This window comes from Aulostomus chinensis, chromosome 21 (genome assembly GCF_037954235.1).
Source record: "Aulostomus chinensis isolate RoL2024-O1b breed Wild chromosome 21, RoL_Achi_v1.0, whole genome shotgun sequence".
Classification (NCBI taxonomy): domain Eukaryota; kingdom Metazoa; phylum Chordata; class Actinopteri; order Syngnathiformes; family Aulostomidae; genus Aulostomus; species Aulostomus chinensis.
Window position 1 is genome coordinate 24,887,077 of NC_141340.1, and position 27,362 is coordinate 24,914,438.

Genomic DNA, 27,362 nt, shown 5'->3' on the forward strand with positions numbered 1-27,362 from the left:
ACAAACAGACACAAAATGACACGATAAAACAGAAAAAATGAAGGGCCAAAATGTCCATTGTGATAATTATTAAACACAAACAAATAGAAACCTTTATAACAAGTTCTTTTCTCCCCTCCCCTTTGGCTCCTCCCCGCCTGCTCCTCCTCTTCCTCCTTCTCCTGCTCCTCTCCCTCCTCCTCCACATTCATCACTTCCCTCTCCTCCTCCACATCTGCCCAGGTCACATTACCATGTCAGCTAGATTCGATCAGCCATGATAGTGACATCACTGGTGGACGGACTTCTACCGTCACACCGTTTATACCATCGTATACCGTACATAAACAGTACTTTGTTAGAAGTACAGATGCTAGTACTTCATCCACTTCTGCTTCCACGTCAGTAACTGAGGTTCACGTTTTAAAACGTGAGTTCAACATTGAGAAATATGGATAACCTCATTAAATGAAACAAGACCTGGAGAAGTCCAAAGGCTGTTTGAGGTTAAGAAATTAATAAATATCTAAATCCTGAACAAGTGCCCCAAACCTGCCACATAACAGCTGATCAAACTGTGCGTGTGCGTGTGTGTGTGTGTGTGTGTGTGTGTGTTCTGCCTGATACAGGAACATCATCTTGGCATTTGCAGGTACCCTTCGTTACGGCCTGATCCCCAACCAGCTGGGCCACGGTGGCAGCGCTTGCTACAACTGCCGGGACGCTGTTTGGTGGTGGCTGCAGAGCGTTCAGCACTTCTGTGCCCTGGTACCCAATGGCGTCTCCATCCTCAAGTGTCCTGTGTCTAGGATGTTCCCCACCAACGTGTCGGCTCCTCAGCCTGCTGGAGTCTGGGTAGGACTGCAGGGTTCCGTGGGTCTCAGGAGGAGGTGGAGCCTGGTGTCAGTCTGCAGGCCAGGTGGCTGATGGGCTCCTCTCCTGCTGAGGTGGAAAAGCTTAATGTAGGTTTAGATGTTCCTGTAAACCTCCACCTCATTTCCTCTCAAGAGAGACGTCATTTTCTCTAACGCCAAACTCCTGAGAAAACTAGAACTATATTGTTTCATTGATTTTGGCCAATAAAGCTTTTCTGATTAGATATTAGACGGGAAATAATAACCTGTAGACCACAGTGGTGCCACTGGTGTAGTGACAGCACTGCTGCAGGGTAGTGATGTATAAAACTGGTGTCCGGTTTGGTGTCTCTGTGGGATTCAAGCTGCCAACACACTGATGTGAGCTGTTGGTTCCAGGATCAGCCGCTGCTCGATGTGATCCAGGAGGCCATGCAGAGACACATGCAGGGGATCCAGTTCAGGGAGAGCAATGCTGGGCCGCAGCTGGATGGCAACATGGCGGATGAAGGTTCCCTTTACCCTTTCTCCTTGTTGGTGTGTGACTATGTCGTGTGTGTGGCCTTCTGCTGGGGGTTAGTCTTCACTCCACCTGAACCTTCTGCTGTTCATGAAAGCAGCAGCCTGCTGTTAGCTCTGAATTGTCTCCCGTCCAGTGGCGTCACTGGTAGTGACGGGGAGCATCTTTCTGTTGCCACGTGACTGTGACACACGTCACATGACACTCACGAATGTCCCTCTGTCTCTTCACAAAGGAACTTGCATCTCTTCCCTCGTGATTTTGCTCCCCCTGTGTGTTCTTATTATTTCTGTGGTAAAGTGTGTTGTTGTAGTTGTCATGGCGCCCGGGCAGCTTCACCTTTGTCAGCTGGCGGTAAACAACACTGTCATGGAGTTTCTGCCTGGAGGCATTCAGGCAGGCAGCGTTAGCAGGGGACCAGCAATAACCAGTTAACCCTGCGTGGAGGAGGACCTGCTCCTCACACAGGGTCGGGGTGATGAAAACATTCAGGAATGTGATGTTGCGTTTAAATCTGCACACTAACCCTAACCCTGATTGTTTGAAGACCTCATCATGATCCTAGAAATGTCCTCCTGTCACCGTCTGATGGACCAATTTGTGTTCCATCAGGGTTCCATGTGGAGGCCGGAGTGGACCAGAGCACCGGCTTCGTCTTTGGAGGGAACCGCTACAATTGTGGAACTTGGATGGACAAGATGGGTGAGAGTGAGAGGGCCCACAACAAGGGAGTCCCCGCGACACCCAGGTACACTTGAGGGTGGATGGGGTGAGGAGCGGGCAGTTCTGAGCACGCTGCCATTAGACCGCATCATCTAAGTGTCATTGTTTTAGTGGCCGGAGGCAGCAGGACACTTCCTGTGCGGTAAAGAAACAACTAAAAGCCAAGACATCAGACGACTGCGTCTGTGCCTGGACTCGTTCTAGACGATCATATCTCCCAGGATTGCTGCTCTTGTAAAATGTCTCCACTTACTGCTGTCCACTGGTCACATGACTTTGAATAAAGCTTCTGTGTGCATCCAACATCCTGGACTATGTAGAACTGATCTGTAGAAGCTGCTGCACCAGTAGAACCAAATATCCTGACCTCCTTGTATGTGTGTGATCCAGGGATGGCTCTGCAGTGGAGCTGGTGGGCCTGTGTAAGTCCGCTGTACGCTGGCTCGTTAAGCTCCACGAAGAAGGTCACTTCCCTTACAAAGCCGTGACGATATGCAGAGGAGGTACGTCATCTCAAAGCTTCTTCATCATGGCGGTCACTCCGATCCTAAGCAGGTTCTGTCACTCATTGTGGGAGACTTGTTGCTGCAGTGTTTCTAGTAGCACACCTGGGAGGACTTTCTCTGGGTAAAATCAGCTTCAGATGTTGCCTTTCTGCTGGAACTAAATTGTGGAGGCTGGAAAACCGCATTTGTCCTGGAGAAGTGGACCAGTGAACCAGGGGACTGCCAGGTCCACACACTCTGTTCCCCAGCCTGGTCATAGTCCAGATTTCCGGGCCGTGCAGATGGGGTACCACCCTCCAGCGTGCAGCCTCCCCAGCCCATGCTGCCAACCGCCCAGGCTCCAGAACGAGCCTTCAGCAGCACGGTGTTGGACCATTACACACTAAAGTCTTAAGGTCTGCAAATGCAGATCCATAGACTCCTCCTGACCCTCATGGGCTGTTGCTCAGTCGAGAACTGTGTGATGGGCTGACTGGTCAGAAAGCTGACACCTTCTCAGATGAAGGGCTTTGAAACCTTAAGCCATGTTTTGTCTTTTATCCCACACGTATGATTTCAGGACACACGTATTCAGTGTCATACGTGGAGTGGGACAACATGATCCAGGAGAACTTTGAGAAAAAGTTCTACATTTCCCATGATCCCCACGACCCTGAGGAGAAACATCCACAGCTGGTGCACAAGAGAGGCATCTACAAGGACAGTGTTGGGGCTTCCAGCCCCTGGTGTGACTACCAGCTGCGGCCCAACTTCCCCATCGCCATGGTGGTGGTAGGTAGCGCCCATAATGTTTCAGGTCTTAGTTAATGCTGAGAATAATGCTAGGAGGCCAAAATGAAAATGAGGGTGTGTTCATGTCCTCAGCTGAAGTGTGTTTTGATATGGAGGATGTGTGTGTGCGTGTGTGCGCCTGCGTGTGTGTTTTGCAGGCTCCTGAGCTCTTCACGGTGGAGAAAGCCTGGGAGTCTCTGAGTGTAGCTGAGCAGAAGCTGCTAGGACCCCTGGGAATGAAGACCTTGGACCCTGAGTTAGTTGCCTGCTTGAGTTTTGACAGAAGTTACATCTCTAAAATAAATCGGCCATGTGGAGGCTAGGTTAACGGTCTGGTGCCGGCACAAAGCGGTGCAGCTGAGTGCTGGTGTCACCACTGGGTTCCAAGCAGCAATGTCACTACCTCAGCCTCCTGTCTCATGATGATGTCGTTCTTCTGCAGTGACTTGGTGTACTCTGGAGTCTACGACAGCAACCTGGATGATGAAAACTTCAACCGAGCGAAAGGCTTCAACCGTCATCAAGGCCCAGTAAGAGAATGCGCCGTCTTCTGTGTCTGAACCGACTGCAGTCGCTCCACCAGACAGTAGTTCACTCCTGACGCCTGTTTTCATCTTTCTCAGGAATGGGTGTGGCCCATCGGCTACTTCCTGCGAGCCAAACTCTACTTTGCAAAGAAAATGGGAAAGGAGACTTTTGATAAAACTGTTAATCTGGTGAAAACCATTCTCTCCCAGCATGCTGTCCACTTGGACAGGTAGGAAGCCACCGTTAGAACGACGCCGCTGCTGGTCGTGAAGCAGCTGCCAGCTGGCGTTAGACGTCGTTTCATTGGCTGGTCAGAGAAATGAAGTGAGCGATGAGATTAGTCCTCCTCTTGTGTCTTCCTCCAGGTCACCTTGGAAGGGTCTCCCCGACATGACCAATGAGAGAGGCCAACGCTGCCCGTCAGCCAGCTCTGAGAGCCACGCCTCATCCTTTGCTGCCATCCTGGAAGTCCTGTATGACCTTTGACCCTTACTATTTGAACTGCATCTCTAACACTGAACTCCATCTGTCAGCTTCATACAAATAATCCTCACAATGTCCTCAATCGACCATTTATGACTAGCATCACAAGCTGACTGTGAGTCACACGCCGCCAGGCGAAGGGCTAAGTACCAGGAACCAGCAGAATCAGAGATTTGACATGTAAACATATTAAAGATTCGCCAAGAAAAAAGTGATCATTTGTGCTTTTTGACTCTGACATCAAGCTTTGCTTCAGTGCCACCACTGCTGGAGTTCATCGGAGGCAGCTCATCAGCGCAGAAGAAGCAGCGCTGGAAGCTACAGTGGGTACAAATCTGAACCCTCAGTCCAGGGCAGCATTCGCCCAGAGGCTTAGGGGTCCATACTCAGACACAAATGCTAGCTTTCTTAACCTGAGCCGAGGTTCGAGCTTCCTTCTCCTGTTGTGCTGCAAGAGCACAACTTTGACACGTGCACTTTGGCTACATTAAACATCTGCTGGACCAAGTGGTGAAAGGACACTGCAGGACCCGACGGCCAGGAGCTCCAGTGGGACTGAACTCAAACGCAGTGGTGGGACTGGAATGGATCTGAAAGTGTTTTATTGCTCCAAACACATCAGGGACTGTCACCAGTGTTTGGTATCTGCAGATGTTCAGTAGACACGCACGTCCTCAGCAGGTCAGGAGGGTCTGATGTCACCGTTGGGGTCCTCAGATGTATTCTCTGCACCACGGGGGCCCCTACAGCAGCAGTTTACTGCTCATGACCAAACGATGGCACACAGAAGTACAAGAACGCCATTAAAGGGCTTCAGTACTCTCGTATGTACCCAAGGGTACAGGTTAGGATCAGCTGGACTTTGAAGAGGGTCAAGCTGTTCAAGAGCAGCTTGGCACCTGTACCCAGCACACGTTAATAGGTCAAGGGTCAAGTTACAGGAGCTGACTGATACATGACTGTGTCTTCATCTGTGTTTGTTCACATGGATCTAATAATCCTCCTGGTCAGGGGAATCAAAGAACTCTGCTGCTACTTTGTTCGTGTAGGCGGTTGTTAAGGTCAACTTCACTCTTCCTGAATAAAGAAACCTGAGCTCTCCAACCACAACCCTTATGAATGCTGTCATTAAACACACACACACACACACACACACACACACACACACACACACACACACACACACACACACACACACCCCATACATTCCCTTTAGAGATTTAGTTGTGACATTCGAGAGTTTGCTCCTCCCAGTACTCTCCACATCCCCCTCCTCCGTCTCATTGTTCACACACACACACACACACCTGAGCACCTGAATGGCAGCATTGTATTGCTCATTCTTATTCACTGGCTCTGTTTGTGCGACTCATTTCGGGGCAATGGACCATGTCGTGTTGCTGCTGGCGTTTCTCGCTCCGGCGGTCCGGAGCTACAGTTCAGGTCAGGTAACAGAGAGCTGCGATGACCTACGACCCCACCACTCTGGCTCGAGCCCACAGAGGGACACGGCACCCTTCACCGTCACTACAGACCGCCACAGCTACAGGAAGGGAGAGGAGGTCACAGGTCAGCAAGGCTCTGATTTAGACTCAGTTTAGGTGGCGACCTCTGCCGTATAAATCTGCTGCTAGTTTGAGGCTTTACTCTCTGACTGCATCGTCCCTCAGACTAACGAGGCGCGAGCGCTTCGATGGAGCCATAACCTGAAGTTGTTTCTGTTCCTCAGTCCAGCTTCAGGCTCTGGGCTCTACACCATTCACTGGTTTCCTGTTACAGGCCTGGGAACTGGGAGGGTGGGCTCCTGTTGGCTCCTTCACTGCCACAACCGGCGCTGCTCAGCTCCTCACCTGCACCAGCAAACCTGTGAGTCTACACCTGCACCAAGACCAGCAGGCAGCTCAGCACCAACACTAGCGGCGTGTGGTTCATGTTTTGGTGAATTTGTGTGTGTGTGTGTGTGTGTGTGTGTGTGTTTACAGAACTCAGCGGTATCCCACACATCGGAGTCTCTGAAGACCTCCATTCAGGTGAAATGGAGAGCAGGAGCTCCCGAAGTTACGAAGCTCGTTCAGTTCCAGTAAGGCTGATGGGACTGCTCGTGTGGCCCAGTAAATCCAGTCAGTACCAGCATCATGTGTGTCTCTACCAGGACTCATGAAGTTTCCTTTGGTGTCTCTGTAGTGCTTCCTTTGTGCAGAACTACAGGACATTTTGGGTTGATGTCACCAGTCCACCCCTGAACGTCACTGAAGGTGGTGGTGATGAAGGTGATGATGATGGAGGGTTCTCTGTTCCTGCTGTGACCGTCAACACTTCCACTGTAAGTCCTATTTATGATGCGGAACTGGATTTATTTGCAAAGCCACCAACCTCCAGCAGCTACTTCCTGCTAGAACTAGAAATAGTACGGGTAATACTATAGAAATGGTAATACTAATACTAAAAGTAATGCCCTTTGACACAGTCAACCACTGCTGCAACTGAAGTCTACGAACCCATACGAGATGCTCACGAACATGCCACACACGTGTGCGAGGGTGATCACACCCCTGAGCTCACAGGACGAACCTGCTACATGTTTTATGACCATTCATAGTATCTACACAGCAGTACAGAGCAGTATTTTTCCCACAACAGAGTATTTCCAGTGCAGATTGTGGCATCACCAAGATGTGTTTCAGTCAGCCTTCCCTCTGTGACCCTGAGGTCAACCCCAGCTGTTTCTTCATGTCGGTGGCCACGTTGTCCCCCAGTGATGCAGCCGCTCGCTTTGAGATGACCGGACCCTCAGCTGGATACGTCTCCTTCGGCTTCTCTGATGATCAGATCATGGTAACGTCAAGGCCACTGCTGTGTTAGACACAGAAGATGTAAGATGCAGACCTGAGGACTCACCCTGAACTGTCCTACTCTGACAGTTAACCTGTCTGTCTCTTTAAGCCCCACCCTCTGAAAGCACAGTCAGCTCTGCTGGTAGTACATACGGCAAGTATCGCCGCCGCAGAGCGCCACAGGGATGATCTATTTAGCATCATAAGAGGTTCGCTGACCAAAAGGTCTAAAGTTTACGTGAGAGTCTGGATTATTACAGGAAATCAGTTCTGTGTCAAACAAAGCTTCATGAGACCTGCATGTTTCGTTCAGCGTGATGACTGCTAAAGATGAGCTACACCAGGGTCACATGACTTCAAGGTCACACCACTAAGCTTCAGGCTTCTTGTGTTTCCCCCTGATGACCTTTAATGACCTCCATGAACTCTGTAGGCTCCTTTAGACTCTTGTTAGCAACCCAGGTTTTTAAGACTCCACCACTCCACCATCCACCAGTCTGGTGTTTACTGGTGGATCTGATGTAGAACTGAACCTCCACCATCCACCGGTCTGGTGTTTACTGGTGGATCTGATGTAGAACTGAACCTCCACCATCCACCGGTCTGGTGTTTACTGGTGGATCTGATGTAGAACTGAACCTCCACCATCCACCGGTCTGGTGTTTACTGGTGGATCTGATTTAGAACTGAACCTCCAACATCCACCGGTCTGGTGTTTGATGGTGGATCTGATGTAGAACTGAACCTCCACCATCCACCGGTCTGGTGTTTACTGGTGGATCTGATCGAAGCGAAGTAAAATCTGGTCAACTGGACGTAAGTTTATCTTGAAGACGTTTCACCTCTCATCCGAGAGGCTTCTCCACCACAGAAGCAGATGAACTACGACTCAAGGTCACAGCGGCCCTCTCCGAAGCGAAGGTCCCCTCTGCCAACCTCTCGGTCCAGGAAAGGAAGGCCTTGAATGCACTGAGCAAAGATGAGAACATCACCATCCTTCCGGCTGACAAAGGAAGATGCACGGTGGTCCTTGACACAACTGACTACCAGGACAAGATCAGTTCTCTTCTCAGTGACATTCACACATATGAGACCTTAAAACGCGACCCCACCAGCAGCTATAAGAAGAAAGTGGTGGAACACCTACAGAAGCTGCAAAAGGGGGAAATCATCAACCGCTTGGAGTATCACCACCTGTACTCCGGAGACGCAGTTCCACGGATTTACGGCCTCCCCAAAATCCACAAGGAAGGTGCTCCGCTCCGACCCATTGTCAGCAGCATAAACTCCGTGACGTACAACATCGCCAAACACGTCGCCACCATCTTAGCCCCCTTGGTAGGGAAAACCCCCCACCACGTCCAGAATTCCATGGACTTCGTGAACAAGGTTAGAGAACTCAAGCTGGACCCAGATGAGACCATGGTGTCCTACGATGTGACCTCCTTGTTCACCTGCGTCCCTACCGTGGAGGCTGTGGAAACAGTGAAGAAACGCCTACAGCTGGACAACACCCTCAGCAACAGGACCAACCTCAATCCGGACCAAATCTGCCAACTTCTGGACCTTTGCCTGAACACAACTTACTTCCAGTACAGAGGGAAGTTTTTCAGGCAAAAACACGGCTGTGCCATGGGTTCTCCCGTATCTCCTATCGTGGCCAACCTATACATGGAAGAGGTGGAACAGAGGGCCCTGACTTCCTTCAGTGGACCCTCCCCCACCCACTGGTTCCGATACGTTGATGACACCTGGGTGAAGATCAAGGTTCAGGAGGTACAACCGTTTACAGCACACATCAACTCGGTAGACGTCAACATCAAGTTCACCAGAGAGGATGTGAAAGACAACCATCTGCCCTTTTTGGACTGCGACGTCTACATTCAAGAGGACAGGAGCCTGAGGGTGGATGTGTACAGGAAACCCACCCACACTGACCAATACTTGCTTTTTGACTCTCACCATCCTCTGGAGCACAAGTTAGGTGTCATCAGGACGCTGCAACACCGAGCGGAGACCATCCCCACCAGCGTCCAAGGCCGGAAAAAAGAACAGCAGCATCTGAAAAGAGCACTTAAAACTTGTGGCTTCCCAGACTGGACCTTTGTAAAATCCTCTTCCAGGTCCAGAAAGGAGGAGAGCTCCAGGAGGAGGGAAGATGAAGAAGGCAGGAGAAAAAACATAGTGATCCCCTATGTGGCAGGGGTTTCTGAGAAATTAAGGAGAATCTATAATAAGCACCACATCCCTGTGTCTTTTAAACCAGACAACACTCTGAGACAAAGACTGGTTCACCCCAAAGATCCCACCCCTCACAGCCAGAAAAGCAATCTGGTATACGCTGTCAGATGCAGTGAGGCCTGCACAGATCTCTACATAGGGGAAACCAAACAGCCCCTCAACAAGCGCATGGCCCAACATAGAAGAGCCAACTCTGGAGGACAGGACTCAGCGGTTTTCCTCCACCTCAAGGAAGAAAGCCACTCCTTCCAGGACGACCATGTCCAAATCCTGGACAGAGAGGACAGATGGTTTGAAAGAGGAGTTAAAGAAGCCATCCACGTCAGGATAGAGAAACCATCTTTGAACAGAGGAGGTGGACTGCGACATTTCCTTTCTCCTATTTACAACCAAGTCCTTTCAAAGCTTCCCCAAAGAGTTCAGCTGAAAGACCCATGTGGAACGGCTGATGCCAGCACAGCCCATTAGCATCTGAGTGGTCGGTGAAACTCCCTAACGACCACCCCTGAAACTCCCTGACACCGCACAACGACTGTCGTTTGGGGAGGCCAGGTGAGTCTCGGGAGGGTCGTTTCCACCACAATAGCACTGACCACTCCCACATAGGTTTATAAGCTGGAGTTTCCTCACTCTTCACTAGAACTGAAGAAGCCTCTCGGATGAGAGGTGAAACGCCTTCAAGATAAACTTACATCCAGTTGACCAGATTTTACTTCGCTTCGATCTACGATGACCTGGATGAATGAGAACCTACACAGACATCTGGTGGATCTGATGTAGAACTGAACCTCCAACATCCACCAGTCTGGTGTTTACTGGTGGATCTGATGTAGAACTGAACCTCCAACATCCACCAGTCTGGTGTTTACTGGTGGATCTGATGTAGAACTGAACCTCCACCATCCACCAGTCTGGTGACAGACAAAAGGCGGCGGTAATTAGCTGATGCTGATGCGGTGCTAGCCGGTCACAAATCGGCGTAGAAGAAGAAGACATCACATCGTCATTTCCGGTGAGTGCGCCACGTGGCGGTATGTAATTTGGGACAGCACTGCACCCTCGAAATTCACGCACTGCGCGATTAGTACAGTAGTAGTACTTAGTATAGTCAGTTTGAAAATTTTTATTGTGCAGGATGGAAGTATGCGATTTGGGACACAGCAACAATGTGTCCACCACACGTCCAAATCCAGTGGATCCAATGGAGCCGCGTCACTCCAGACACAGCGTTCCAGGCCGTAGAGGAGAGGAACCGAGGCCCAGAACACCAGTGTGTTCTTTGGGCTTTTGGCAATAGAAGCAACAGCTTCCAACTCTGACGCTCCTCTGAGCGGATGCTTCCACCTCCTGTTTGATGGATGCTTGAGTGTTCCGTGCTTCTGTCTTTCCTCAGGGAGATGATGACATTTATATTTGTTGCGCCAGCAGCAGCGGGCTGGTGTGGCTGCAGCACGCCGTCTCAACTGGACGGACTGTTCCGCGAGCTCTTCCTCTGGTACTGAAATGAAAGCCAGCAAATGATGCCAGTGTTCTCTGAGCCCAGGCCATTAAAATAGTGACGTCAGTGTGTGGTTCCGTGTCTTCCAACTGTCCGTCAGGGGAACGTCTCTGATGTCCAAGCGTCAGTGAGAGACGGAGTGATCAGCTGTGCCTTCACCTCCTTCAACCCCGTCTCTACTCAGAGGACCACCGGCTTCAACAGCACCTATTATCTCATGTTTGCCCACGGACCCAGCAGCACCACTGGTACTCACATCTCTTTAATTCTTTAGGTTCCTCTGAGAGGCTCCAGGTGCAGTACCAGGTCCAGTAGTGCAAATCTGACCCTACTGGTTTAGATACTCGACAGCCCAGGATTCTCTTGAGGTGTGTGTCGAAACCCCAGGGACCCCTGGGGGCCCCCTCCTACCCCTGGTGAGGGGTGTTTGAGAGCTGATTGTAGAAGCAGAACACAAGATGAGGCTGACGGACCCGCAGCTGAGGAGAGAAACAGATCAGGGCAGGAAACAGGTGCTTTTACTTTCTACACCTCATAAACTACCTGAGCGACCGTGTGTCCATCCTGCAGGACAAATCCAGCTCCATACAGGCACCTTCATCAGCCCTGACAAGGTCCACATCTCAAGACCTCAGCTGGTCGGCATCTCCAGATGGCCCCACATCATCAGAGCCCACGGTGAGACCCGGCCCACAGTCCAGCACTGGTCCAGAGCCTGGCAGCTCCTGGACCAGTGCTGGACTGGTTAAGTCCTTCGGCACACATGTAACTTATCATGCACCTCGTAACCTGTAATGAGATTGAATCAATTTACGTATTTATTTGAGTCATGATATGGATGTGGATGTCTGCCTCCATCGAGGTGTTGGCCTCAAACACTTGGACTCAAACGCGTGAGACCTGGGGGAAAACGTTGGTGGTAGAAGCAGTTCAGGTCACGCTCACTGTCAATGACAGCTGGGGTCAAAGCTGAATAAATGAGTGCAGGTGGCGAATCACTGTCACATCCTGGTACCGGGCTTTGATTCCACTGGTACAGTTGAGGCCAGCTGATGTCCATCGCCGCTCCCCAGATGCCGCTCCCCAGATGCCGCTCCCCAGATGCCGCTCCCCAGATGCCGCTCCCCAGATGCCGCTCCCCAGATGCCGCTCCTGCCCCGTCAGGCTGAAGGGAGGACGAGGCCTGTCAGAGGGAAACGCCCAAACTAACTGTCTGTTATTGTTTTTATTATTATTCATTATTCACCCATCAACATCTGGCTGCAAACATCTGCCGTAGTAATCAGGTTAAGAGTGTGTGTAACACCAGTTCCAACTCTGGTACCAACGCTGGTACCTAAAAGAACAAAGACTGACAAAAACAACAAGAAAGGAAAAGTGAACTGGAAGAGGAAGTAGATGTACACTGTTTTCGCAGTACCAACAGTATGTAGTCGAGGCCTCACAGCCCCAATATATCACTACTGGACAATGTCAGTTTCATGAAGTAGTAACTGGTAGTACCAGAGGATATGCACTACGTTCCTACTGAAGAAATGCAGTACCACCTAGTTCAGGATGGACTTGGAACAGGGCAGCGAGTCAACATCAGATCTGGTTTCAGGGGCGCTGATGCTGCTGGCCTGGATGACCACGGGGTCACTGGGAATGATGGCGGCCAGGTACCTGCGGGGAGTGGCCAAGGGACACAGCCTGGCGGGCAAAGACGTCTGGTTTGTGGTGAGTGACCATGGATACAACATGGATTTACAGAGGCACATTCCCCTAAAACCCAGAACTAAAAAACTGAACCCCGAACATGAAGGGGCCACTTGGATGGGATTCATCGGTTCTCTCCTCTTCTGTTCTGATGGGTGGTGATGAGAGCCTGACATGGTCTGTGTGTGTGTGAGAGAGAGAGTGTGTGTGACAGAGAGAGAGAGTGTGTGTGTGTGAGAGAGAGTGTGTGAGAGAGTGAGAGAGAGTGTGTGAGCGAGAGTGTGTGTGTGTGTGTGAGAGAGTGTGTGTGTGTGTGTGTGTGTGTGTGTGTGAGAGAGAGAGTGAGAGAGAGAGTGAGAGAGACTTTCACCAACAGTTTATACACACTTTTCCTGTAGCAACAGAGTGGTGTGTGACATCTGACACACCCTGTTCTAAAACCAGCCAGAACTCTCTTTGAGATCCAGACAGACCCTCCACAGGAAAAGGTCCAGAGTCACTTTGGTTTGAAAGATTGTGTGACTGGGAGATAAAACGCTCAAGTTCCTCAGAGGAGAACTGGTTCCTCCAGATCTTTAACATGTTCTGGATGAGCCTCACTGAAGTGACCCCCACAGCAGCAGACAGAGCAGAGGCATCCTCCAGTTGTGGGCCACAGCTCCATCACCTGTCCTAGAGTGGCGATGTGAGCCTTCAGAACTTTTCTGCAACAGAGGGGCCTGAAATCCGACTCACATCGAAGCGAGTTCCAAACACAATGGGTTCTTTCAGAAACCAGAACAATGAACTGCAAGTCTTAGTCCTCTCTTTTTTTTAAAGTTTCCATATTGTAAAAAGACTCTGATAAAAATCTGGAAAAGTCTTCAGGTTCTGTTTTCCAAGGTCCATTAAGAACAGTGATCCCTGCAATCCCAATCCCCAACACTGAGCCAGGACAGCCCGAGCCAGCGGCCTCCACACCAGGTCTGAGGGTCCAGTCAGTAACCTCTGGATGAACTGCAGTCGAAAAGCTGCCCCCCAGCTAGCCAGGTGTACGAGACCCTGCCCCCCCCTCCTCTTTAGGGAGGAAGAGGACACTCTGTGGGACCCAGTGGAGACGGTCCCAGAAACAGTCTACAATTAGTGCTTGGATTTTGGCCAGCAGAGTGACTGGGGGGTCCACACAGGAGAGCCGATGCCACAACATGGAAGCAGCCAGATTGTTGATTATTAAAACACCACCTCTAAAAGACATTTTTGGAAAAAAACACTTCCTCTTTTTAAGTCTCCCCTCCACTTTCTGTAAAACACTGTCCCAATTCTTCGCTACAGTTTCCTGATCACCCAAGGGAACACCCAGGTACTTGATCCCTCCTTCCCTCCAAGTGAGCCCCCAGGTAGTTTGACCTCCTGCAGCTCATCTCCCACCCGCAGACCTTCACTTTTTCCCCAGTTCACTTTGGCTGAAGAGATTTCACCAAAACTCTGAACACTACTGGTCAAAAAGTTAACATCATTCTGATTTTGAACAGCAATAATCAGATCATCTGCATAAGCAGACAGTTTAAAAACTTAGCTCCTGTTGGGAACATTCAAACCAGGAAGGCCCACTCTTAGTTTGTGGAGGAGAGGTTCAATTGCTAGGGAATACAGCATCCCTGAGAGAGGGCAGCCCTGCCTGACGCCCCTCTTCACGTTAAAGGAGCGCTCAAACCACCATTCATTTTAACAACACTCTCATGTCTCCATACAAGGCTTGAATCTTAGCAATAAGACCTGGGCCGAACCCAGAACCTTCCGGCGTTTGCCAGAGATAACCATGTTCCACCCCATCAAATGCTTTTTCTTGGTCTAAAGAAACAAGACCAAGTTTAGCACCCAATAAACTGGAGAGGCTCAAACCATCACGAACTGAGTGAACGTTGTCTGTGATTAGCCTGCCTGGTACACAGCAGGTCTGGTCCACATGGACCACCTGCTCCACCACCTCCCTCAGCCTATTGGCTAAGACCTTGGAGAGGAGTTTGTAGTCAGAGCAGAGAAGGGCCACTGGTCGCCAGTTTTTCAGGTTCTGCAGATCCCCTTTTTTGGCAGTAGAGTGATTACAGCTCTCCTGCAACTCAGGGGCAACTGTCCCCTCAGCAGGCTGTCCCTGAGAACATCCAGCAGGTCCGCCTCAATTACAGGCCAGAAGGCTTTATAAAAGTCAGCTGGCCGGCCGTCTATACCTGGGGCTCTCCCAGGCTTCTGGCTCTGCAGCGCCTCCAACAGTTCCTCCCGACAGACATCAGCCTCCAAACGCTGGTTGGTATCTGTTGACACCTTTGGCAGACCACCGAGAAAGGAGAGCAACTTGTCTGGTTCCTCTTTGTAACCACAGTCAAACAACTCCTGGTAGAAGCTTGCTGCATGCTGACGGATCTCTGCCGCTTCACGGAGCAGCCGCCCATCACCGGAGCGCAGACAGTGGATCAGTCTCCTCTGCCCATTCTTCCTCTCCAGTCCCAAAACAAAGTGAGAGGGAGCATCCATCATGGCCACATGCTGGAACCTACTGCGCACCACAGCTCCCCTGGTGGGCACACCCAGTAGGTCAGCCAACACACGCTTCTTTGTTTTGAAGACATCAGTATGTCTGGTTTCTCCGGTGGAGTCTGCTAACTCCTGCAACTCCACCAGTTCTCTCTCCAGATTCCTGATAGATTAGAGTCCCTGAGACATTGCCAGTGTATTCCAGACACAGAGATTTGATCTGCCTCTTTCCTGTATCCCACCACTGCTGCAATGAAGTAAAACTGGATTTTGTCTTTCTAAAATCCTTCCAAAATACAGCAAAAGCCCTTCTAAAAGCATTATCAGCCAGGAGTGATGTGTTGAAATGCCAATATGCACTGTTACACCTGACACTATTAATATAAATACAACACTCTACTAATGAGTGATCCGAAAACCCAACTGGGTTTCTATGACAACTCTTAAAAACATTTAAATGATGTTTAAAGCAGTAAAATCTATCCAGTCTGGACACTGACAGGAGGCCATCTTGAGACTGGAGCCAGGTGTGCTGACGAGTCACACCGTGGAAATTTCTCCACACATCAGCAAGCTCATGGGTTTCTATCAATTTCTTTAGATGTTTTTGTGAAGCAGCATGAGGTTCAGGGTGATTCCGGTCTAACGTGGGGTTCTCTGTGCAGTTAAAATCCCCTCCAATGGACCTTTAAAAACTACAACTGACGGGACTTCCGGTGACGCCATGATGTAGAAGACACGAGGGAGAATTGCTCCGAGAGAAAACTAATGTAAAAATAGCTCTTTAACGTAATATTAACAGCAGAAAGGGGTCGAGGACGCGGATAATCAGAGACTAAAGATAAGAGAAATAAAATGGACAAAAAAGGGAAGTCAGCTAAGAAAGAAAATGCAAATGATACAGGCGCCGGCGGAGCGCCGCGCCGGGGATGGCGATATCCGGAGACGAGGTATCGATGATATTAGCGGAGCTCCGTAAACTACGCCAAGAACATGCAGACGCGGTGACGGAAAACAAAGGAGCCTTAGCAAGACTAGAAGCTAAAATAGCTGAAATGGGGGAGAAAACGGCTAAGTTGGAGCAGCGGTCAGATGAGATGGAAGAGAGGCTTAACGACACGGAAGGCCGGACGGCGAGGCTGGAAAGAATGGTCACTTTTCTACTTCAACACGAGGCAAGGCTGTCCGCGAAATGCGAGGACTTGGAATCAAGGTCAAGAAGAAACAACATAGAATACACGGAATCCCAGAGGGTGCTGAGAAAAACGACACCATAGGATTTGTGACTAATTTGATTCAGTCCTCAATGAACTTCCCTGATAAAATGGCGGTTCATATCGAGAGAGCGCACCGATCACTGACTACGAAGCCGAGAGAAAACACGGCCCCCCCGCGAGCAATAATTGTTCGCTTCCTCAACTACAGGGTGAAAGAACGGGTGATTCAAGAAGCATGGAGGAAAAAGCTCACGTATGAGGGACGTAAGGTCTACTTCAACCAGGATTACACAAATGAAGTACAAAAAAAGAGGAAACAAGTGAGGGAAGTTATAAAGAAACTAAAGGAGAAGAACGTGAAGGCACAATCTCCATATCCTGCTCAGCTGAAAGTCTTTCTGGAAGACGGGACAAAGACGTTTGCCACAGTAATGGATGCTGCACCCATGCTGAGGAATATGGGGATTCAGGTGGAGGAGGAGGACGAGACCGAGAGACTACAGAGGGTGATGGCGCAAGGCAGCTGGACCATAATGACGGGACAGAGGGGGAGAAGACAGCAGCCAACCATCACAGAGACGGACCTACGGCCTTATCAAGTGAAGTATTGCATACGAAGAGGGTGCCCTGAAATATACACGATCAATAAAAGTGTCTGTTAAAAAGGACATCCACGAAGACAAATGGAGCTGGTTAAGAGGTAATTTACTACTTAAAAAAAAACACAAAAACACAGACAAAATATTGTTCTGGTTCTATTTTGGAGCAAAATCACTGCTTTTGTGGAGCAGATGGCAACTTAACACAACATCCGAGAAGTTGCAAGTGCGAACCACCAGAGGCCTTCGTCACAACTCTCTGGTCAGGGGACAGTTGGGAGTTGTTCTTCTTGTTATTGTGTATTAGTTCTTGAGGAGATGCAGACTTGTCTTTTTGGCTGTGCTACTTTTTGCACAGTTATATTAGTTAGTAAGAGATGTAAAGTTACTGGGTTTCCACTTAAACAAATATGAGGAGGCTAAACCTTGTGTCATGTAATGTCCATGGGTTGAATCACCCCATAAAGAGAAAGAAAATACTGAGTCAATTGATACAAGAAACACATCTGGATGACAACGAATGTGACAAACTGAAAAGGGAATGGGTAAACCAAGTATTTCATGCTTCTTTTGGAAAAAGAAGGGGAGAAGCCATATTAATCAATAAATCCCTGCAATTTCATACAGAGAAAGTGATAAAAGACAATCTGGGAAGATATACAATGATGGTTGGTTCCATAAGCGATATGACAATATCCATACTAAATGTTTATGCCCCAGATGAGGAAAATGCGGCATTCTTTAAAAATATAGCCAACGTAATTGCCAACAATGGGAAAGGGATGCTAGTGATTGGGGGTGATTTTAACACAGTGCGGAATGGTAAGCTGGATAGACTCCCTCCAGAACAGGGACCAAGTGCAAAATCTAAGGTACTAAGGTACTAAATAATGTCATAAGAGAGCGAGGTCTTACTGATCCATGGAGGAGAAATAACCCTGGAGGGGAGGATTTGACTTTTTACTCAAACCCACACGGGAGTTATTCAAGGATCGATTTTTTCTGCGTTTCACAACAACACATGCATAAAGTGCTGGACTGGCACAGACACCATAACTATAAGTGATCCTGCTCCTATTACGCTAACGGTAGATATGGGTAACGAATCTTTTTTCAAATACTGGAGACTTCATGTATCTCTGTTATCAGATGAGAGTGTGGTAAAGGAACTAAAACAAAATTTAAAGGAATACTTTCAAACTAATGACAATGGGGAAGTTTCACCTTCAATTTTATGGGACGGGGGAAGGCAGTTATTAGAGGGAAAATAATAGAGATATCTTCCAGAATGAGAAAGGCCCGATTAAAGCAACAAAATATGTTAGAGAATAAAATTAGAGAGTTGGAATTGGAACACAAAAGAACATCAAGTAACTCAACACTTATCGAACTGACAAAAATCAAACAACGGCGAGATGAACTATTAACTTACAAAGCAGAGGGGGCTTTAAGGGTTACGAATCAGAGATATTATGAGATGGGGAATAGAGCCAGCAGATTATTAGCATTTCAACTTAGAAAAGCCCAGGCAAAAAGGACGATAAATAAAATAAGACATCCGAACTCTAAAAAATATATGATAAAGCCAACGGAGATAGCAGAAGCCTTTGCAGAATACTATAAAAATCTATATGATGACCCTGACTCGCAATCACTAGAAAATAAAACACTGGCATTCCTCAAAAGATTGCACTTACCGTCATTATTAACACAGGAGGCATCTGAAATGCTTCGGCCAATCTCAGTACAGGAAATAGCGAATACAATCAAGGTACTTCAAAATAATAAATCCCCTGGCACGGATGGGCTCTCGGGAGAATTTTATAAGTGTTTTGCGAAGGAGATTACACCAGCCCTTTTCAAAGTATTGAACTATGCCCTGACATCAGGTGACCCACCAACATCTTGGTCAGAAGCCATTATCTCAGTCATACATAAAGAAGGAAAGGACCCAGCCACATGTGAAGGATACAGGCCTGTCAGCTTGTTATGTAGTGATCTGAAGACAGTGACTCATATTTTAGCACGTAGGATACAGATATATCTAACAAAATTAATCAAACCAGATCAGACAGGGTTCATCCCTGGTAGACAAGGAGCTAACAATATTAGGAGAACATTAAATCTTATATCATGTACTAAAAACAACAGACAGCCCGCTTTGATGCTCAGTTTAGATGCACAAAAGGCATTTGACCGGGTAAAAGGGAGCTTCCTGTATCGGACATTAGAAGTTTTTGGGTTTCATTCAACATTTACAGATTGGGTAAAATTGGTTTATAAAAACCCCAAATCACGGATTACAGTTAACGGATGCTGTTCAGATTTCTTTCCCCTCAAAAGAGGGGTCAGACAAGGGGATTGTCTGAGTCCATTGCTGTTGGCATTCAGTATTGAACCATTAGCCGAATCAATAAGACAAAATAAGGATATTAAGGGAATAAGAGCTGAAGGGGGAGTGGAGCATAAAATATCTTTATTTGCTGACGATATATGAACATATCTAAGTGAACCCTCCTTAACTATACCAGCTTTATTGAACAATCTGAATGAATATGGAGAATTATCAGGTTAATTAACTAATGAATCTAAGTCAGTAGCAATGATGCTTTCAGGCAAATATCCAACTGAATTAGAGGGAAAGTTCAATTTCAAATGGACCACCACAGGGTTTAGATATCTTGGCATCATTATTACTCCCATTATATCACAGCTATTTAAAGAAAATTATGGAAACTGATTACAGAAATAAAGAAGGATTTGGCCAGATGGGAGATATTGCCCCCGTCGATGGTGGGAAGAATCGAAACAGTGAGAATGAACATTGTACCGAGATTGTTGTTTCTGTTCCAGTCACTGCCAATTATGGTCTCTAGTTCAACTTTTAAGATGTTAGACAAAATCCTACCTAAATTTGTTTGGCAAAATAAAAAAGCTAGAATCAAATACAAAATCCTTCTTTGCCCAAAAGAGAAGGGAGGGTTAAATTTACCTGGTCTAAAAAGTTATTATTGGGCAGCACAACTTAGAGCGATTATTACGTGGATCACGAAGGAGACAGACACAATGTGGGTGGGAATGGAACAACATTCCTGTCAGAAAACACCTTTGGAGGTACTCCCGTTTTTGAAAGAGAAGATGCAGAAAAAAGAGGGGATGCGTAATGACTGGATTAGGGTAACAATAAAAGTACGGTCAATAGTGCGAAAAAACTGAAAATATCTAACTCAGTAAGTAGAATCACCAAAATAGCAGGAAATCCAGACTTTTTCCCATCTGTTATGGATGCAGGGTACAACAAATGGAGAAGTAAGGGGTTAATTTATATTGCACAAGTTTTCAATGGACAGTATATGAAGTCGTTGGAACAACTTAAAAAAGAGTTTAACTTACCGAACCATGACTTCTACAAATTTCTAGAATTAAGACACTACCTTCAGAAGCACAGAGAGTGGGAAAATATTTGTACAACACCATCTAAGCTGGAGGAATTGCTGTTGTCGTATTTGGAGGGGGAGACTAAAAAGGGGTTAATATCAAAAATCTATAGAGTACTACAGCATGGATGTAAGGACAACAATTTGAATGTTAAGGAAAAATGGGAATTAGAAACAAATACTATTAGACCAGATGAAAATTGGGAGGCAACATTCAGAGCAGGACACAAATTAACAAGCAGCCCAATGTGGAGGGAGTCTGACTGGAAGGTGAAGATGAGATATTTCAACACTCCATCTAAGACTTCAAAATATAGCAACACATCTGAACTGTGTTGGAGAGGATGTCAGTTAATAGGAGATTTTACGCACAGATTCTGGGATTGCCCACAGCTGTTGAACTTCTGGGAGAATGCTCGGAAGGAGATTGGGCAAATTTTGGACATTAATTTTGCTTTGGACGCAGCAATGTTTATCCTCGGCATACCACCTGAGAATCTGACAGACAGAAACCTGATTGCTTTGTGGAGGATTTTGATTCTGATCGCTAAAAAGACAATAACAGCCTGCTGGCTAAAGCCAGAACCTCCAAACATATCACAATGGAGGAATAGAGTAAAAAATGTATACATCATGGAAAAAATCACAGCAAGGTTACAGCTGAAAACAGGACAGTTTGCTGAAAGATGGGCACCAGTGAAAACAGTATTGGAATTATAAACATCAACATTTTTTTTATTTTATTTTATTTTATTTTTTTCATGTGTATCTTGGAATAAGTATCTGAACACTTGTCTGGAATATTTGTCTGCACATCTCTGTCATGTTCTATCTGTGCTGTATGTTTGTTAAATAAAAATAAGTTAAAAAAAAAATCCCCTCCAATGACCAAATACTCGCCCCGGCCACACCTCTGAAGTTCCCCATCCAGGGCGTTCAGAAGGAAGAGCCTCTCTGTGCCTACTGTTGGAGCACACACATTGAAAACATCATGGCCACACTTTCAAACTGTGCCTTGATTTTCAAAATATGACGCATCATCACATCTTCCACATCAACAGATTGGATTAAAATCTCTGGACAACAAAACTCCGACCCCCCACTGTTGTTAGTTTTATGGCTACAGTAGGCCGGCCGTTCCATTCCCTCCTCCAATCCCCTTCATTGTCTGCAGTGCTGTGGGTCTCTTGGATAAAAGAGACATTCAGTTTTTTGTGTTAATTAAACTGAAGACAGAGGCTCTCTTGACATCGTTTCTTGCCCCGTTTCCATTCAACGAGCAGTTTGAGATGGTGCACATTGAGAAAGAGCAAAAACAGATCAAGGAGACCAAAATGAAGTTGAGAGAAAACCAAAGAGCAACACTTGGTCATCTTCAGCCAGCTGGTTTGGATATGAGGACCATTTTTCTCAGCCTGAAAATCTCCTGGTCTGTGAAACGCGGCTGACCAGGCTCACCCGGCTTCCTCGTGTCCAACTGGACAGAGTCCAGAAACAGTTTGAGGTCAGGGACAAAGTTTTCAATTTTTACCCTCAAACCTTTTGTGTCCTGTCAGAACTTTTTTATTCTTGTTACACTACAAGCACTTTCAAGGCTTATTTTCACGTTGTCTTCATCACTGTCCAACAAACTGTCCTGTCCCTGGGACTGAGACACCTCTTCTTTGTTGCCTTTTTGGCTGTGCTGCTGCTCCGTCTTGTCTCTAGTTTGCTTTTTGAAGCCAGTTTGAACAAATCATCATCGATCACTGTGTCCTCCTCCCCTTCTTCCTCCAGCCCTGCTGCCACCCTGGCTGTCTGTCCCACCAACCCACTTGACCCCCCATCTCCACCTCCCCACTATCAGGATTATTCACACACCGTTCACCCTCCACCCGTGTGTTGTGTGTCACCTGTGAATCCGTTACATTGTCCGTTGCGCCCCGCGTGTCTCGTGCCTGTGGCCCCGGACTGTGAGTGTTCGGTGGCTCCTCCATAGCGGGATCTGCCAATGCCGGCCTAGCCGGCTCGGTACCACCAGTCCCAAACGATGGCCCATCGACCTTCGCCAGCTCGGTGTCGCCGACAACGGCCTCCTCGGCTCCGCCGGTTGCCGTAATACCGGCGGCGGCTGCTGCCGCACAAGCGGCCGCGGCGTCCCTCTCTGGGCACGCACGAATGAGATGACCCTCCATCCCGCATCTAAAACATTTCATACTTCCGGACGTAACGTGCACGGTATAATCAAAGTCGTCCACCTTGAATTTCAGTGCTAGGTTTAGCTCCTCGGGACTCTAAGAACCATCACACCTGTCTTCTGAACGACACCACGTGTTTCAGGTGAGGAGATTTACAACTCAGCGGGATCAGTTTGATGGGAGCGATCAGCTGACCTGTCGCGTCAGCTCCGTCTCTGAAGCCTCATTCTGTATGAACGGAGGGACGTTAGAATGATGACCCTTCTGGCAGTGCCGACCAGAGAGAGAACGGGAGTGAAGGTTCCCTGGATCACCACCCCGCTCTGCACCACCTGATCCACCTTCTCGACGCTGTCCAGAAAGATCACCACCGCGCTGTTCATTCTGGAGGCCGACTTCACGCTGTCATAACCGGCTACCTGACCAACGGCCAGCCCGCACTCCTCCACCGAGCAGCTCACCGTCGGCACCATCTTGATGGCGTGCCGACGAGTTAGCCTCTCCAGGCCGGAGCCAGCAGACATGGTGGCGTTTGAGCCACCAGGCTCACCACGAAATCCCTTACAAACACCCCCCCCACACACACACACACACACAGTCCGGAAAAAACACAGACCCCAGCAGTGACAATCAGTGAAACTAAACTCAAATAAACATAAAAAGCAAGTCTGAAAAAGAGCATCGAAAATTAGAAATCTAGGAAGAAACTTCCACCTCAATCGTGCTCTCACACGCTCAGAGAGAGAGAGAGAGAGAGAGGGAGAGAGAGTGTATTTGAGAGAGAGAGTGTGTGTGAGAGAGAGAGAGAGAGAGAGAGAGAGAGTGAGACATAGTGAGAGAGAGAGTGTATTTGAGAGAGAGAGTGTGTGTGTGTGAGAGAGAGAGAGACAGAATGAGAGAGAGAGTGTATTTGAGAGAGAGAGTGTGTGTGAGAGAGAGAGAGAGAGACAGAGAATGAGAGAGAGAGTGTATTTGAGAGAGAGAGTGTGTGTGTGAGAGAGAGAGTGAGACATAGTGAGAGAGAGAGAGTGTATTTGAGAGAGAGAGTGTGTGTGTGAGAGAGAGAGAGAGAGTGAGACATAGTGAGAGAGAGAGTGTATTTGAGAGAGAGAGAGAGAGAGACAGACAGAATGAGAGAGAGAGAGTGTATTTGAGAGAGAGAGTGTGTGTGTGTGTGACAGAGAGAGAGAGAGAGTGAGACATAGTGAGAGAGAGTGTATTTGAGAGAGAGAGTGTGTGTGTGAGAGAGAGAGAGTGAGACATAGTGAGAGAGAGTGTATTTGAGAGAGAGAGTGTGTGTGTGTGAGAGAGAAAGAGAATCTGAGACATAGTGAGAGAGAGAGAGTGTATTTGAGAGAGAGAGTGTGTGTGTGTGTGAGAGAGAGTGCATTTGAGAGAGAGTGTGTGTGTGTGAGAGAGAGAGAGAATGAGACATAGTGAGAGAGAGAGTGTATGTGAGAGAGAGAGTGTGTGTGAGAGAGAAAGAGAGTCTGAGACATAGTGAGAGAGAGAGTGTATGTGAGAGAGAGTGTGTGTGTGTGAGAGAGAGTTTGTGTTTGAGAGAGAGTGTGTGTGAGAGAGAGTGTGAGAGAGAGAGTGTGTGTGTGAGAGGGAGAGAGTGTGTGTGTGTAAGAGTGTGAGAGAGAGAGTGTGTGTGTGAGTGTGTGAGAAAGAGAGAGTGTGTGTGTGAGAGAGAGAGTTTGTGTTTGAGAGGGAGAGTGTGTGTGAGAGGGAGAGAGTGTGTGTGTGAGACTGTGAGAGAGAGAGTGTATGTGTGTGAGTGTGAGAAATAGAGAGAGTGTGTGTGTGAGAGAGAGTGAGAGTGTGTGAGAGAGTGAGAGAGAGAGTGTATGTGAGAGAGAGAGAGTGTGTGTGTGTGAGAGAGAGTGTGTGAGAGAGAGTGTGAGAGAGTGTGTGTGAGAGGGAGAGAGTGTGTGTGTGAGAGAGTGTGAGAGAGAGAGTGTGAGAGAGAGAGAGTGTGTGTGTGTGTGAGAGAGAGTGTGTGTGAGAGAGAGAGTGTGAGAGAGTGTGTGTGAGAGGGAGAGAGTGTGTGTGTGAGAGAGTGTGAGAGAGAGTGTGTGTGAGAGGGAGAGTGTGTGTGTGTGTGAGAGAGAGTGTGTGTGAGAGTGTGAGAGAGAGAGTGTGTGTGAGAGGGAGAGAGTGTGTGTGTGAGAGAGTGTGAGAGAGAGAGTGTGTGTGAGAGTGTGTGAGAGAGAGAGAGAGTGTGTGTGAGAGAGTGTGTGAGAGAGAGAGAGTGTGTGTGTTTGTGTGTGTGTGTCTGTTTGTGTGTGTGTGGTGTAATTCCATGCTGTGCTGTGTGAGTCTGCAGGTTCACGTTGTGGTCATGGGTGTGACGGTAGCAGCCACGGTGACGGCCTTCATCCTCCCCTTCGCCTACGTCCAGGCCTGGTCTGGGGTCAGTGCATCATCATCACGTGGCCTGCTGGGATTTGTAGTTCAGGCCTTGTTTGGCGTCACTTGACCAAAGATGAGAACCAGAACAGGCTGGACTTGATGTAAACAGGCAACTTGCTAGTTGGACTTTCTGCCACTGTCGTTTCAGTCTCAGTTTTCTTACTTTAATTTCTTCACGATCCTCTGATAACAACAGGAGGCATCATGTGATAATTGTTATATTGTTGTCGTCGTGTCAGAAGACAACTCAGTACCTCAAGAAAGCCTGGGTGTAGTGAGACCAGGTACACTGTCCCCTGGTCTCCAGATGAGCCTTTCTAGGTGACTGCAGTTTTCAGATGTCCTTTGCTCTTCGAGGTTTGATTGTGAGTCATGCTGCTGTGTGCAGGGGGCTCATCCTGTGCTCGGCTGCCTGGTTCTGGTTCTGTCCCTCCTCCAGCCCATACTGGCTCTGCTGCGCTGTGGACCCCAGCACCCGCTGTAGGTACACTGCTGAGTGTATTTCAACTAGTCCCCCAAACCAACCGTGGTGATGTCACACTCGCTCCGCCCCCTTTGTGCCATCTCTGGCTGTATCTGAAATCACTACTAGAGCACAAGCAGGCACCAGTGTCCATCATGGAAAATGGCAGACAGACAAGAGGAGAGTGTATGAGGGAGGGAGTGAGTGGTGCAGTTCCCTAGTTTGGACAAACACAGCGGAGCAGTAAATACTCTGCCTCTGTTTAGAGTGTGGTGAAGGCAAAAGTACACAAGCCTCAACGCACTGAAGTACAGGTACTCCGAGTACTTCCCTCTGTTGTTCCTCCACACGGCGGATCACAAGTGATCGATCCCTGAACACGTTTTCTTCCACAGGAGGTTCCTGTTCGACTGGTCTCATGCTGTGATCGCAGCCGCCATCAAAGTCCTGGCTGGTAAGAAGTTCCGACCCGCTGGGATGTTCTGGGTGTGTTGGGTTGTCAGGGAGGTCTGTGGCTGCTGCTGGTCCTGACAGAGCTGCCGTGTGCTGTCGCTCAGTGGCGGCCATCTTCACAGGCCTGAGGTTGATTGACAGCACTCCCGACCAATGGCTGATGAAGGTGCTGGGCGGGTTGGTTGGCTGGGAAGCTTCCTTCTGTATCCTGCTGGAAGTCCGTTTCAAATGCAGGACTGAGGATAGAGGTACTCCAACGTCTTCACTCTTCTTCTACTACTGGATGACCAGAGACTTGGGGGGGCTGTGTGGTGGTGAAGCTCAGGGTTGTAGTTTTCCTGGGTGATCCTGCTGATGCAGCGAGCCTCCATGACTCCTCCATCAGGATGGACACACATCAGATTCACAGTCATTACGAGGCTGAGACACTCGTGCTACGTCAACCTGTCAGCCAAAGGTCAGAGGAAAGTGACTGACCCTTGAACGCTGAGTCGCGCCAGTGCAAAGCATGCTGGTGTTTGTAGTCCGTGATATTTAGTCACTACTTTCATGACTGGTTGTGGATACGAGGAGAGTTGGAGTGTGTGTTTTTAAACACTGACTAATGCCTTCTCCAAGAATATCGTCGCCACAAATATTCACCAGTTATTTCTTTGGATTTCAGGTTCGTTGGGATCTACAACGGTGAGACAAATGAACCAGAAGTACTAATCATGAACCCCCGGTTCCTTTCCAGAGTAGCAAACTTTGTTTCGTCACCACAGGTACCAGCTGACGTCCTGCTGATGGCGCTGTTCCTTCTAGGAAATGTCGTATTTCTGATATCACTGTTGGTCGGAATTGGGACGTCATGAGCAGAGACGACCTGCGAATATACTTGAGTGGTGAACAGTAATTTACCACGAGTTGATCTTTGAAATACTGGTTTGATATTTACGTAGTACTGTCTAATATTTACGTAGTACTTGTGTTGAAAAGAGATTAAATTGCTACCTGACTGAGACTGTAAGGAGTAAATCTCCTTTCCTGAAATAAAAACGGTTTATTGAAGAATCAAACAGTTGCTTTCTTCCACAGTCCTGGTGGTTTCCTGCACCTGGTATATTATATTATATTATATTATATTATATTATATTATATTTTATTATATTATATTATATTTTATTATATTATATTTTATTATATTGTATTGTATTATATTATATTTTATTATATTATATTATATTATATTTTATTATATTATATTATATTATATTGTATTATATTATATTATATTATATTATATTGTATTATATTATATTATATTATATTATATTGTATTGTATTGTATTTTATTTTATTTTATTTTATTATATTTTATTATATTATATTATATTATATTATATTGTATTGTATTGTATTGTATTATATTATATTATATTTTATTATATTGTATTGTATTGTATTGTATTGTAT

The 27,362-nt window shown here is 47.6% G+C and overlaps 2 protein-coding genes across 2 annotated transcripts in view; both read left to right on the forward strand.

Annotated features, from left to right (window-relative positions):
• LOC147242095 (glycogen debranching enzyme-like) overlaps window positions 1–4,844 on the forward strand; it is a 37,080-nt gene extending 32,236 nt beyond the window's left edge. The window contains exons 28-36 of the mRNA XM_086191401.1: window positions 609–834; window positions 1,233–1,344; window positions 1,966–2,101; window positions 2,467–2,579; window positions 3,142–3,353; window positions 3,512–3,609; window positions 3,796–3,883; window positions 3,977–4,110; window positions 4,247–4,844. Coding sequence (XP_086047527.1) covers window positions 609–834; window positions 1,233–1,344; window positions 1,966–2,101; window positions 2,467–2,579; window positions 3,142–3,353; window positions 3,512–3,609; window positions 3,796–3,883; window positions 3,977–4,110; window positions 4,247–4,367 — 1,240 coding nt within the window. The 3' untranslated portion in view covers window positions 4,368–4,844. The remainder of the gene's footprint in view (window positions 1–608; window positions 835–1,232; window positions 1,345–1,965; window positions 2,102–2,466; window positions 2,580–3,141; window positions 3,354–3,511; window positions 3,610–3,795; window positions 3,884–3,976; window positions 4,111–4,246) is intronic.
• A 902-nt stretch (window positions 4,845–5,746) lies between these two features.
• Window positions 5,747–26,794, forward strand: LOC147242096 (ferric reductase 1-like). Its single transcript, XM_086191402.1, has 15 exons — window positions 5,747–5,933; window positions 6,094–6,230; window positions 6,347–6,444; window positions 6,549–6,687; window positions 7,005–7,199; window positions 10,833–10,934; window positions 11,038–11,185; window positions 11,508–11,615; window positions 12,541–12,656; window positions 24,906–24,992; window positions 25,380–25,471; window positions 25,850–25,908; window positions 26,012–26,155; window positions 26,572–26,591; window positions 26,672–26,794. Exons 1-15 carry the CDS (start codon window positions 5,747–5,749, stop codon window positions 26,759–26,761), a joined length of 1,722 nt encoding a protein of 573 aa, XP_086047528.1. The 3' UTR covers window positions 26,762–26,794.
• Window positions 26,795–27,362: the final 568 nt, after the last annotated feature.